Source organism: Moschus berezovskii, chromosome 7, assembly GCF_049115385.1.
Source record: "Moschus berezovskii isolate FMDL1 chromosome 7, NW_MosBer_1.0, whole genome shotgun sequence".
NCBI classification, from domain to species: Eukaryota; Metazoa; Chordata; class Mammalia; order Artiodactyla; family Moschidae; genus Moschus; species Moschus berezovskii.
In genome coordinates this window covers 80963761-80977464 of record NC_142466.1, presented here as the reverse complement: position 1 = coordinate 80977464, position 13704 = coordinate 80963761, and the positions used below count along the sequence as shown (strand labels likewise).

At 41.0% G+C, this 13704-nt stretch overlaps 1 protein-coding gene across 6 annotated transcripts in view; it reads right to left on the bottom strand.

Moving 5' to 3' along the window:
• Nucleotides 1–13704, bottom strand: part of PPP2R2A (protein phosphatase 2 regulatory subunit Balpha) — an 86005-nt gene that overhangs the window by 44771 nt on the left and 27530 nt on the right. Inside the window, exon 2 of one of the 6 annotated variants that reach the window (XM_088838048.1) lies at nucleotides 4228–4366. The exons of the other annotated variants lie outside the window; for them this stretch is intronic. Coding sequence (XP_088694174.1) covers nucleotides 4228–4243 — 16 coding nt within the window. The 5' untranslated portion in view covers nucleotides 4244–4366. The remainder of the gene's footprint in view (nucleotides 1–4227; nucleotides 4367–13704) is intronic. 6 annotated transcript variants of the gene reach the window in all.

Below are 13704 nucleotides of genomic sequence, written 5' to 3'. Positions count from 1 at the left end.
GGTAGAGCTACACTGAAGATTACAATCTACAAGTTTAATAAAAGAAAAATGTGACTTTTACATAAATAAACAGAAGCCAAATGGACTAGGAAGAACACTTGTATTTTTAGAAACAGTTCTTACAATGCAGCAAAACAATTCACAGAAGAGGAATACTAGCAAAACATAAGGAAACAGCCAGTCAAACTAAATACATTTTTAAATAAGACACCATTTTCTGTCTCCTAGAGGGAAAATATAAATTGTTCATAAGGCTGGTATTTGCTCTATGTGCTCAGTCCCTTTATATTTTAGGCAGGTAACCTACATTGTAGACAAAAGTATAAATTATTACTGTAGAAAACTATTTCATAATTTATATCAGAAGCCACAAAACATTCATTCCTTTGGAACTTGATAAGTTCCAGAAGTCATCCTACTGAAATAATCCCCCCCAATTTTTTAATGTATAGTCACTAATGCCTTTATAAATTATTTTTAAAAGTTAAAGAATATATGAGAAACATCAAATGTTCTTATTCTGCCAATATCCTTTCACATTTTGCTCTAACCCTCCTCCATATTCACTACAAGCTCTGGCTCTTCATTAACCATGAAGAAAGACCCCTGGGGAAACAGTCTCAGCTCTGCTATTAAGTTAATAATTTGACTGTAAGTCAATTAATCTTTATGAACTTCAAATTTCTTATCTGCAAAGAAATATGGATAGATGATCTCTTCAGAGAATGTCTTAGAGCATGTACACGTGTAACTCAGGCACTTAAACTCAACATATTTAAGGGAGGAAGGAAACAGAATAATGGCTGGAGGAAAATAACAAGTTTTTATTAGGATGCATAAACATCTAATATCTGAAATTAAAGACTGAAAGGACAACCCTTCTGCAAAAGCTGCATAGCTCTACCCAGGACCATGTATCTCTACTGAAGATCACACACTGACAAAAATGGACCCCAGACTTATTTCTTCTTTAATGTGGAACTAATTAACAATAGTGATTTACTTCCAGTTAGTTCCAAGCTACTTGATGGTGAAATAGGAATGGAACCCAGACAATGAAGCTGCTCTGCTCAACGTGAGCCACTGCTGCCACAGGGAAGCACCAGAGATTCTCATGTCATCTGCCATCACACAACTTCAGGAAATAGCATCTTCCTCACTTTTACACAAAGTCAGAGACTGCTTAATACATATACACAAAGCGTCCAAGTTCCCCATTTTTCCAATGTCACAGAACAAAAGCTGAATAACACAAGAGTTAATTGAGCTGGATCTTTTTGGCTTCTGTAAGTTTATTTTAGCATAATTTTGGATCTACAGAAGACTTGCAAAGACAGTACAGAGAGTTCCCATCTACTCTCAGGTGGTTTCTCCCACTGTTTATATCTCACATTACTATGCTACATTTGTCACAAACGAAGGAACTGACACTTGAATATGATTATTAACTGAAGTCCACACTTTTGTTCAGATTTCATTAGATCTTCCCTAGTGTTCTTTTTCAGCTCCAGGATACTGCAATTATCTTCTTATGGTCTGTGACAATTTATCAGACTTTTTTTGTTTTTGATGACCTTGACAGTTCTGAAGAGTACTAGTCAGGTGCTCTGCAGCAAGTATCTCAACTGGGATTGCAATGTGTTTTCCTCAAGGCTAGGCTGCAATTATGGGGCTTACGGGCAGAAAGATCACAGAGATGAGATACCATTTTTATCACATCATAGCAAGGGGACATCCTACCAGTATGACTTACTGATGATAATCTAGATCATCTGGCCAAGGTATGGTTTGCAAAGTTTCTCCACCAGTCACTTCACCCTCTTAAGGTACTCCAGCAGGAAATCACTAAAGGAGCTGAGTGTATGTGCATTAACTAAGCTCCATCTATTTGAGGGCGAGCAGCTGAATTATCTAGAATTCTTTTGTCCGGGAAATTTGTCTCTTTCCCCTCATTTATCCAACCAATCATTTATCAGTAGGAATTTACAAGTATTAATGTCATACTTTGGGTTATAATCTAATTGTATATAATTTATTGTGCTGTTCAAAGTGTTCCAGATTTGGCCACTGAGAACTCTTTCAGGTTGGTTCCTGGGTCCCTTTGACATTTTCCTGTCCTTCTGCTTTTTTAGAAACTTTGGAATATTCTTTTTAAACTTTCAGATAGTCTTAATATGAGTACAAATTAAAAATGACTTCTAACTCTTTCATTCTATAGTTACATACTGAATTTTAAGAACTGAACTCTCAATTCTGAAGTATAAACATACTGAAAACAAAAGGAATAACTAAAAGAAAGATTAGCACCATAACTAACTCTCATCCTTGGAATAACTGACCATAACTAAGATTTCTATATGGCCCGGTGGCACAGCAGTGAAGAATCCAACTGCCAATCCAGGAGACATGGATTCAATCCCTGTGTCGGGAAGATCCCCAGAGGAGGACACGGCAACCCATTCCAGTATTCTTGCCTGGGAAATCCCATGGACAGAGGAGCCTGGCGGGCTATAGTCCATGGGGTCGCAAAAGAATCAGACACGACTTAGCAACTAAACAACAACAAAGATTTATATCCTAGAACAGCCTCTCATTTGGTCAGCTGAGGTTCTAGAAGCTAGTCTTAGCCAACAACTTGGATTTCTTAATTCTAATCTTCAGGTACTCACTGCTTTTTTTCTTTTCAGATGTTGGGGAGATGGGGGTAAAACAGCAGCAAACAACTGTTATAGTCAGGGGCCTGCTGTCAAAACATTCTGGCATGCTAACAGCACAGAAATGAATTCTCATTTTGATCCAGTTTGTTTCAACAATCAGAGCTCTCATTAAGACGCATGTTATCTTGTTTGGAAACATGACCAATTTTTACAATCTTTTCTCCTCTATTCATTTAATACAACTTATGTAGCAAACACCGGATTTCAGGATTGGCCCCACATAGCTAACTAGAATATAATTTACCCAGATTTCTTCCCAAAGGTAACTAATTCCTCCCCAGTTATAAGAAAGTACTTTGTTGGATAGATAATGCAGCCATAAAGTGCTAGTTTCTTGATAAAGGGTTGGCAAGCTTTAAGTATAGTTATTTCCCTTCACACCACTATGATGTTCATTTATCTCTTTGACCTCTAGAGGGAGCTCAAAGTTCTTATTACATTTTCCCCTCAAGGTCAGGACACTCCTCTCACAAATTTGATGTGTTCAAAACTTAAGAACATTTTATTTCAGCACTCCGAAGGGAAAGCTAAGTGTGTGCCATCCCCTTAGGAACTGCTTGCTCCTCAGGGCTGAGTATGACATGACCTGCTTACCCGCTCCTGAGGTGAGCAGACCCCAACCATTTCCTCCTCTCTCCCTTCCTGACTCCTCTTTCCTGCTTGGCACTGACTAGGGCAGATCACTGTCATTTGAAAGGCTGTAAGCACTCCTGCTGACACATGACTTTCACTGTTGCAGCCAGTGCGCCGCCTCCTACCTCCAGCCAGAGAACATCAGCACAGAGGGGAGGGGAGGCTGCTCCCGTCTGCACTCACGAGCCCACCTCCAAGGACTGAGGGATTGCTATCTGCACACACCTGCACCCCATCTGCAGGGAACTTGGGCAGCAAATGACCAGAAGCCAGACTGGTCATTTCCCCACTGTCAAATCACCACTTCTGTCCATATGACCCTGAGGAAGTAACTCAGCACCTTAAAGACTTAGCTTCCTCATCTTAAAAAGACCTACCTCAGAGTTGTTTTTAGGGCTAAACAAGCAGTAAATATAAAGAAACGAGCCTTGAATGAGTTAAAAAAAAAAGACGTGGGCTGGGATCTGGGCTTTGTTGCACGAAGCAGAAACAAGCATTTAGCCTTATTCATTTCTAGACTATTCTGCTGAATCCTAGCCTAAGTAAAAAAGTTCTCCAAATGGTCCAGCGTAGCTCCCAGGAGCCTGAGGCTAAAACCCAAGCTAGGAACAAAGTCCTGCAACTGCCTGGCTTGCTGCTTCTCTGCAGACACTTACGAGGCCTCAGGCTAAAGCACAACTGACCAAGAACAGGATCTTGTACTCCTATCTCTCGGCCCAAATACCCCCTCAATTACACCATGATTCCCAAGAACAACGTAAAGTGCTAGTGGCCTACATAATAAGCCTTTCCTCAGCCTCTGACTCAGTGAACCAGAACATGTTATGAGAGAAGCTCCACAAAGACCACTGGCTATCGATGCTCATACAGAACCTACATTGTAATGTTGCCATGAGAGTCAGGGTCCATAGGGTAATTTCCAGAGACGTGTTCTGGAACCAGTCTCCCTTCTTTTTAACTTGTTCCTGGATAATCTGATATCATGTTTGGATAAAATGGAATGGAACCATACCCTCCTGCAACAAAGAACAGAAAGATAAACAGTTGCTAATACATTTAGTCTACAGGGGTGATCTTAACAAACAAGCCCTGGTGCATGAATGTTACATACAATGTTTGAAGGAAGAACTCTAAAATGACCATTCTAAACCTAGTTACCATATTCATTAGATGTTCACCAACTTTTAAGGAAGTCATAATTAAGTCCACTAAACAAATCGTCTCATTAAGCTGCCTTATCAAAATAGACTGTAAATAGTTTCTCGCAGAGATCATACAAACAAGCAGTACTGCACAAAGCTCCTGCATCTTCACATGTATTAAGATACTTTTACAACCAGAATGGTTATCTGGTTGCTAATACCTCTCTAAAATCTTTACAAACTAGGGTTATTATGGCCATTTATAAGAACCAGAAAGCACTTCACTGGACAGGTCTTAGCAGACTCATAACCAAAGCAAATGTGTTTTCTGACAGGATTCCTTCAGCTCACCTACAGAGTGGGTATAAAGAAGCAGAATAGTTCAGAGAAAGAAGTTAAGAGAATTTTACGATAGAAAAAAATATTACAGACTTTATTCCAATGACAAAAGGAAGCCCACTGGGTAGATATGCACCTTAGGTACTCTCGGCTGAAGTAGCCTGGGAATTAGGAGAAGAGTAAGCAGGGGGCAGTCTGGAGGGAGACAAACCTAGAGTCATTCCAGAAATCCTGGTATGTAATGACTATGACCCAAGTGAATCAGTATTAGCACAGTAATCATATTATCAAAAGTAGCCAATGTTTGAAATTCACTTTATGTTAACTTTACAACAAACCTCTGAAGCTGGTTATATTAATACATCCATTTAAGAGATGAAGAAACTAAAGCATGGAGGCAAAAGAGGGGACAGAAGTCTACAGACTTTAAAATCTATTTACGAAGTATATGAAGCAAGGTGCGATCACTGCTAACGTGTGGAGAAGGGAACATGAAAGCAAACACAACGTCCAGCTTCTCAAACTGGCTGAGTATATTAATACTGACTATCATCACTGGACAGATAATTACCTTACATTAGGGATTATTTAACAGCATCTATGTGGCAGGTCCCCTGAAAAAGAGGAAATGGCAACCCACCCCAATTTTTGCCTGGGAAATCCCTTGAACAGAGAGCAGTCTGGCAGTTTACAGTCCATGAGGTCGCAAAGAGTTGGGACACGACTCAGCAACTAAACAACAACAACACAATTCACAGGTCAAACGTTAGGTCAAAGAAAAAAGCTAAGTTTCATTAGCTAAGTTAAAGATTATGTCAAGAATGATTTCAGGAAAACTCTTGAACCAAAAGGGATACATCATATATTACTTAAAAAAAAAAAAAATTAGCTCAGAACATTCTTTTTGCTCATCTTTCCTTCTTAAATCTTTTTCTTCTCAGTTCTAGATTAGTCTGCACAAGGTGATAATTCCCTGACCTTCTTTTCAATTGTATTTACACTGTAATCATTGTTTCTACTATACTGTTTATTTGAAATTAATTTCACAATTCCATTTTCAAAGATGCAATTTATTTCATGGATCTCACTGAAAGAGAATTAAGCATTAAAGTTTTTCTCCACTTAGCTGAACAAAAAGTTTATTCTTCTGACAACTGATCTTATTTTTTTATAAGTCTTATACATTTTTGTTGTTCTGCTCATTTCTTCAACAAATTCTTAAGAGTCATTCCTTCATCTAATACATGTTGAATACTCCAGGTTACACCAGCATTTCTAAGTGCTAGGGATACAGGAGTTCATAAGACAGTCCAAAAGATCCCCAGTCTCATGGACCATAGATTCTAGAGATGGGGGCATATTATACAAATAAAAGATAAATATAAAATGTATTTGGCAGTGCTAAGTACTATACAAACACAGTAGGGTAGTAAGAGAAAGCCCCTCTGAGATGATTTCCTGCTGCTGCTGCTGCTAAGTCACTTTAGTTGTGTCCGACTCTGTGCGACCCCATAGACGTTAGCCCACCAGGCTCCCCCATCACTGGGATTCTCCAGGCAAGAACACTGGAGTGGGTTGCCATTTCCTTCTTCAATGCAGGAAAGTGCAAAGTGAAAGTGAAGTCGCTCAGTCGTGTCCGATTCTTAGCGACCCCATGGACCGCAGCCTACGAGGCTCCTCCATCCATGGGATTTTCCAGGCAAGAGTACTGGAGTGGGGTGTCATTGCCTTCTCCAGTGAGATGACTTAGGTAGAAACCAAAATGAACAGGGAATCAGTCATCCTAACTTATGAAGAAAGCATCACAAGCAGAGGACCCAAGTAGAAATGAGTTGATAAGACTAATGCAGAACAAGGTGGTAGAAGAGAGGGCACATTTAACAGATGCCAAACCCCATTCAGCCTATAAGCCAAGGGAGGACTAAGACTGTCACAACAGTGATAAGAAGCCACTGAAGAGTTTCAAATTTGTGTTAAAACCCTTATCTGGTTCTTAAGTTACTGCAGTAGCCTAAGCAAGAGATAACGATGGTCTGAACTCAGGTGGCAGCCAGAGAAATGGATGAATTCAGAATACATTCTGAAGACAGCACTGTAAAACTTGCTGAGGTCTCAAAAGAGGTGTCAAAGGATGATTCCAAGGTTTTAGTACCACATTCAATAGAACAGTCAGTGCCATTTACTGAGGAGACAAATACCAGGAAAAGAGCAGGTCTGGATTAAGAAAGGAGCCCAGAATTCCATTTTCCATCTGTGGTGTTGATTTTGACCAGACATATAAGTGGAAATCTCATCTAGGAAGCTAGACAGATTTGACAGTTTAGGGAAGGAAGAGGAGATATAAATTAGCGTATCATCAATTAATAGAGGCTTGTAGCATGTATATTATCATAAGTGACCAGTCCAGGTTCGACGCATACATTTTCCTCTGTTCATTTCTTTGCATTTGTGCTTTTTTAATAAAATTCTTTTTTAGAAATAAAAAAAAGAATAAAAAAAGTATAACACATCTAAAAAAAAAAAATAGAGGCATTTAAGGACTAAATGTGATTTCCTAGTGAACAAGCACAGATAAGAAAAAAGAGGTTTGGCCTAAGGACCAAGCCTTCAGGCTCTCCCACAATTAGCTGAAAAGGAGAAAGCAGATAGAAAAGAATACCCAGGTGTTACTGGTGAGGTAAAGACTTTCTAGAAGCCAGGTAAGACAATCTTTCTAAAGGGAGGCAGTAATAGGGACTTCCCTAGCGGTCCAGTGGTTAGGACTCCACGCTGACACTGCAGAGGGCACAGGTTTGATCCCTGGTTGGGGAACTAAGATCCCGCATGCTGCGGTCATAAATAAATAAACGGAAAAATAAATAAATAAAGGAGACAGTGATGAACTGTGTCCCAAAGTGCACAGAAATCAGCAGGCTGAGAAATTAAAACTTGGATTTGGTGACATGCAGATTTTTGGGGTGATTTCAACAAAAGTGGTTTCAGTGGATTCAGTTCAGTTCAGTTGCTCAGTCGTGTCCAACTCTTTGCAACCCCATGAAACGCAACATGCCAGGCCTCCCTGTCCATCACCAACTCCCAGAGTCCACCCAAACCCATGTCCACTGAGTCAGTGATGCCATCCTACCATCTCATCCTCTGTCGTCCCCTTCTCCTCCTGCCCTCAATCTTTCCCAGCATCAGGGTCTTTTCAAATGTGTCAGCTCTTCGCATCAAGTGGCCAAAGTACTGGAGTTTCACCTTCAACATCAGTCCTTTCAATGAATATTCAGGACTGTTTTCCTTTAGGATGGTCTGGATTGGATGGATCTCCTTGCAGTCCAAGGGACTCTCAAGAGTCTTCTCCAACACCACAGTTCAAAAGCATCAATTCTTCGGTGATCAGCTTTCTTTATAGTCCAACTCTCACATCTATACATGACTACTGGAAAAACCATAGCCTTGACTAGACACACCTTTGCTGACAAAGTAATGTCTCTGCTTTTCAATATGCTGTCTAGGTTGGTCACAATTTTCCTTCCAAGGAGTAAGCATCTTTTGATTTCATGGCTGCAACCACCATCTGCAGTGATTTTGGAGCCCATAAAAATAAAGTCAGCCACTGTTTCCCCATATATTTCCCATGAAGTGATGGGACCGGATGCCATGATCTTAGTATTCTGAATGTTGAGCTTTAAGCCAACTTTTTCACTCTCCTCTTTCACGTTCATCAAGAGGCCCTTTAGTTCTTCACTTTGTGCCATAAGTGTCATTTGCATATCTGAGGTTATTGATATTTCTCCCGGCAATCTTGATTCTAGCTTGATTCCAATCTTGATTTCAGTGGATTGGCATCCTTAAAATAAAAGTTATTTTCTGTGGCTTTATTCTACAGTTGTCAGGAGAAGCAGCTCTGGCGCTAAGCTGGCAAGGTTGAAATCAGTGCTCTGACAGTCTGAAATGTGGTTTACAGCGGGCATCCTCTTTATGGCTGACATGGATGAAGATCTCCCCTTACTTTTACTGAATCTATGTCGTGGGTTATTCTGGGAACCAGAAGGTTAAGCAAACACTGAAGCTGACTCACCATGCTCCTGAGCAGCTGACTTCTCAGGGGGCTGGGTGCACTGAGAGAGCGGTGTTTTTTTCCCCAAGAAAAGCACTTGAGTGATACACTTTTGAGTCACTACAAGCCTGAAAAATGCTATTTTGTTGCCCTATGTGAAGGACAGTCTCACCAACCAAAGATTCTCGGGTTACACAGCTTTCCTCTTAAGTTCTCTAGATGCCACTCCACTGTTTTTCACCAACACGGCAAAAGTGAGGAAAAGAGCATTTTCATGTCAGAGGCCTAGCTGCTCCCTTGAGCTTCAGCACTCTCTTCTTTCTGATCTTGTACCTTTCAATAAAGCCACTGAGTAGGCAGATTTGGATTAAAGGAAGGAACCCGAAAAGGGCCCAAGTTTTTAGTCAGGAAAATGCTACAGTCTAGCTTTTCATAATTCTGTTTTGGACTATGAAACACAAGCTAAATTAACCTAAGGCTACACTGCTCTCCTTTGTCACTGCCCCTTATGAATACATCTCTTTGTTAAGTAACCATGGGAAATTTCCTGGGAAAATGCTGAGGCCATGTTCAACAAGGTACTCCTGCATAGTTCAACAAGGCACTCCTGCATAGTTCAACAAGGCTTTCTGATCACAGAAATGTTCTATTCTGTACTGTTCAACATGGTGGCCACTAGCCACACGTAGCTATTTACTGAGTACTTGAACTGACAGGAGTGAAACTGAGGGAATGAATTAAATTTAACAGCTACGTGAGGCTAGTAGCTACCACTAACTGAACAGTTCTAGCATACAGAAGACAAACTCTACCTGGTCTACCTTCCTTCCTATCTCAATACTTGTATTATTTCCACATCCTAAAATTTAGAAATCCACTAGGCTATTTACAGGATCCCACTTATTTTGCTTGGTATGCACTTCAGTTATCTGTAAAAGAGTAATATTAACAGGTCCTACCACATGAAAGCTGTGTAGACAATTTTAAATGAGTTTGAACTTGCCCAATACAGGATATACACTAAGTGCTCAATAAATGTAAAGTATGTTCCCTGAACCCTTTTGCTCTGTCCTGACTTTTCACTCTGAACTCTCATTCTAATCGGAAATCCATTATTTGTGTTTCTTATATTTGTGTCCACATTATTCATCTTTATTTATTTCCCCTGAGTTGCAAGAATATTTCTAGAGCCCTGCACCTACCCGCCTCCGAAGAGTCAATAGGTTAAGAATCACATACTTCACCAAAGAACTTTTTCTGCTCTCTGATACTTCTTCAAATGTTCATGAGTCTCCTTGAGAATACTAACTAGTTTTTCTTTAAATTTCAACATTTTCTCTTATTTCTTGCAATAAATCTGTCACCTTCTCTTACACTGAATCTATGTCTATCTTTTCATGTATTTAACTTTAAAGAGAAAGGTCTACATTTATGCAACACTGGGAACTGTACTGGGTTCAATCAAAAACCATTCAGAAAACCAAGCCAAAATCTTTAAGGATGGGAAGATGTTTACATGGTTACCTCCTATATTATTGATAGCTCTCAACTACTGTCTAACAAATTACCCTCAAATCTGGCAGTTTAAAACAACAAACTGGCATCAAGAACCTGGGTGTGCTGAGGGGTGCACATTTGGCTCAGGATCTCTCAAAAGGCGGCAATGTGTCAGCCAGGGTCTCTGTCATCTCAAAGCTTGATGCAGGCTGGTGGAAGGAGGATTGGCTTGTAAACCAAGCTCATGCACACGGCTGCTGGCAAGGCATCAGGTCTTCACTGGCTGCTGGCCAGAAACACCAGCTCCTTGCTGCACAAGCTCCACAGGGAAGCTCACAAAATGGGAGATGGTTTCCCTCAGAGCAAATGAGAAGCAGTCCAACGTAGAACCCAAAGCCTTTTCGTAACCTAACCTTGAAGGTGACATCCCATCACTTTTGCCGCACTTGTGGAAGCAAGTCACTATGTCCAGCCATTCTCAGGGGAGCGAATAACACACAGGACATGAGTACCAGGAGGCAGGGTCACTGGGGCCACCTTAGAAGCTATCTGCCACACTTTATCCTGAGTCAGCTTGTTGACCCAGTCATGTGCAGTCAGGAAGCAGGATTACAAAGCCAAGAAGGTGGCATCAGAGCAGGGAGCTTCAACACTGTGCTTCACAGTCTCTCTCCTACAACCACAGGGAGCCAACCCCTCTCCACTTGCCACATTCTCCTTGGTAAGAAACAGTCTGTATCACTGTTTTTCTGTTGTGTTTTTTTTAGTGAGCACTATTTATTAAATAAACAAAACAGAATGCAGGGGGTATGTCTGATCAGCTAATATATCCCAAGTAGGCAATGGCAAGCCACTCCAGTACTCTTGCCTAGAAAATCCCATGGATGGAGGAGCCTGGTAGGTTGCAATCCATGGGATCGCTATGAGTCAGACATGACTGAGTGACTTCACTTTCACTTTTCACTTTCACACATTGGAGAAGGAAATGGCAACCCACTCCAGTGTTCTTGCCTGGAGAATCCCAGGGACAGGGGAGCCTGGTGGGCTGCCGTCTATGGGGTCACACAGAGTCGGACACGACTGAAGTGACTTAGCAGCAGCAGCAGTTGGCTTCCAGATAGGACCATGGTAAGGACACCAGTTAAACAAGGTTTACTCCATTTTATTTCTGGGCTCAGCATTTGATCACTTTTCAAATTTATCATTCAGCTTTTAACCCAGCTTCAAGTATAAAGCATCTCACCAACCAACTGCCCCATGAACAACTTTCAATCTAGCTTTAGCTGCTTGAAGTAGGTTCCTTTAACGCACACCCTTGGAGGGCTCCTCTACCACCTAAATGAACCCAGGTCAGCCAGTAAGGACTTTCCTCACTCTGTTTCTCATTTGCACTGCTTCCTGATAAAATTCTTTTAGTTTTGTTATGGCACTTCCAGGGTTTCCAAGGAGACTGCACTCCCCCCATTACGCTTGTTGGTCATTTCAGTGTGTCTGTCTGTCTGTTTTAACACATGAGCTTAGATCCTCCTCCTACACTGGGTGTCAACACAGCTATTTGTTTAACTAAAGCACTTTACATACTCTTTCAAAGACTCTGTTTTGATAAATACAACAAGAAATGCTTGTTGATTTTTCGAGTCATATAATTCAATTCCGTTGTTAGATAAAACGAAGATTTCAATCTATACCATTTCTCAGATTTATTCTATGGTAATTCAAGTAACTAAATTTTGCTGATTTCTAAAAAAAATGCAGTGTCATCAAACTTAGTTCAGCTTAAGATGTGACTAATTAGAAAACTTCACTTCCCCAGTAGCCCAGCTAATAAAGAGTCCACCTGCAATGCAGGAGACCCCGGTTCGATTCCTAGGTTGGGAAGATCCACTGATGAAGGCATAGGCTACCTACTCCAGTATTCGTGGGCTTCCCTGGTGACTCTGATGGTAAAGAACCCACCTGCAATGTGGGAGACCTAGGTTCAACACCTGGATTGGGAAGATCCCCTGGAGAAGGGAAAGGCTATCCACTCCAGTATTCTGGCCTGGAAAATTCCAAGAGGGGTTGCAAAGAGTTGGTCACGAATTAGAAAACTTAGTAAGCAAAGAAACACTTTAACAATATCTCTAAGGAATCAAATCACACAGCTACTCAGTGGAATGAACTAATTAGAAGAGGGCTGTAAAGACACCCCTGCCACTCTGTGTCCAGCAGGAGGCACTGAGCACTATGGGATGGACACACAACACTTACAAGACAGATGTTGTTGCTGTCTAGTCGCTCAGTCGTGTCTGACTCTGTGTGACCCCATACAACCTCGTATGGACTGCACAACGCCAGGCCTCCCCATCCCTCACCATCTCCTGAAGTTTGCCCAGGTTCAGTCAAAACACCAACAGTATTCTAACTCACAAACCAAAATATCCATTTTTGGTTTAACAATAAAAAAAAGATTTTCCTATACCATATTATTCCTCTTACCCCATCCTCATTCCCATGAAGACAGTTTACTTGCTCTATTTGCTTACAAAACTAATAGAACAGGAAGAGAACCAAAAAACCTCAAGGGACACCCCTGGGAAATCCAGGGGTTTAAGACCTTGCCTTCCAATGCAGATAGTGCAGGTTCAATCCCTGCTCAGGGAGTTAAGATCCCACATGCTTCATGGCCAAAAAACCAAAAAAACATAAAACACAGAAACAATACTGTAACAAACTCAATAAAGGCTATAAAAATGGTCCAAGTGAAAAATATTGAAAAAAAAACCACCCTCAATCAGATGTCAACAAATTTTCGGATCTGATACTTTGGTACTGGATGATGAATATGTGGAAAACATAATTCCGTCCGTTCCGTTCAGTTGCTCAGTCGTGTCCGACTCTTCGCGACCCCGTGGACTGTAGCCTACCAGGCTTCTCCGTCCATGGGATTCTCCAGGCAAGAATACTGGAATGGGTTACCATTTCCTTCTCCAGGAAAACATAATTAAGAAGGGCTTAACACAAACGCCTTAAGTAGATACAAGGCCACCACATGCTGCTGCACAGGACCTAACCTACACAAGCAGCATCCTGCACAGACACAAAGGTACTGTGCCCCAAGGTTAAACCCTGTATCTGATCTGATCAGATTTCTAGGTGGTATGTTTTGAGTCAAACAGGATTTTCAAACATTTTAGCACTTCACTTACTGTTCTGCATCCACCAATGTAATAAATGTCTCAGGCAAGGGCCATTAATGATTCACTTATTGATACAAAAGAGGGAAACAGGTCCCTTTTTTGGCAAGATTTAGCATAAACTACATGACCAAGTGATCTGGCCAGAAATGTTTAGC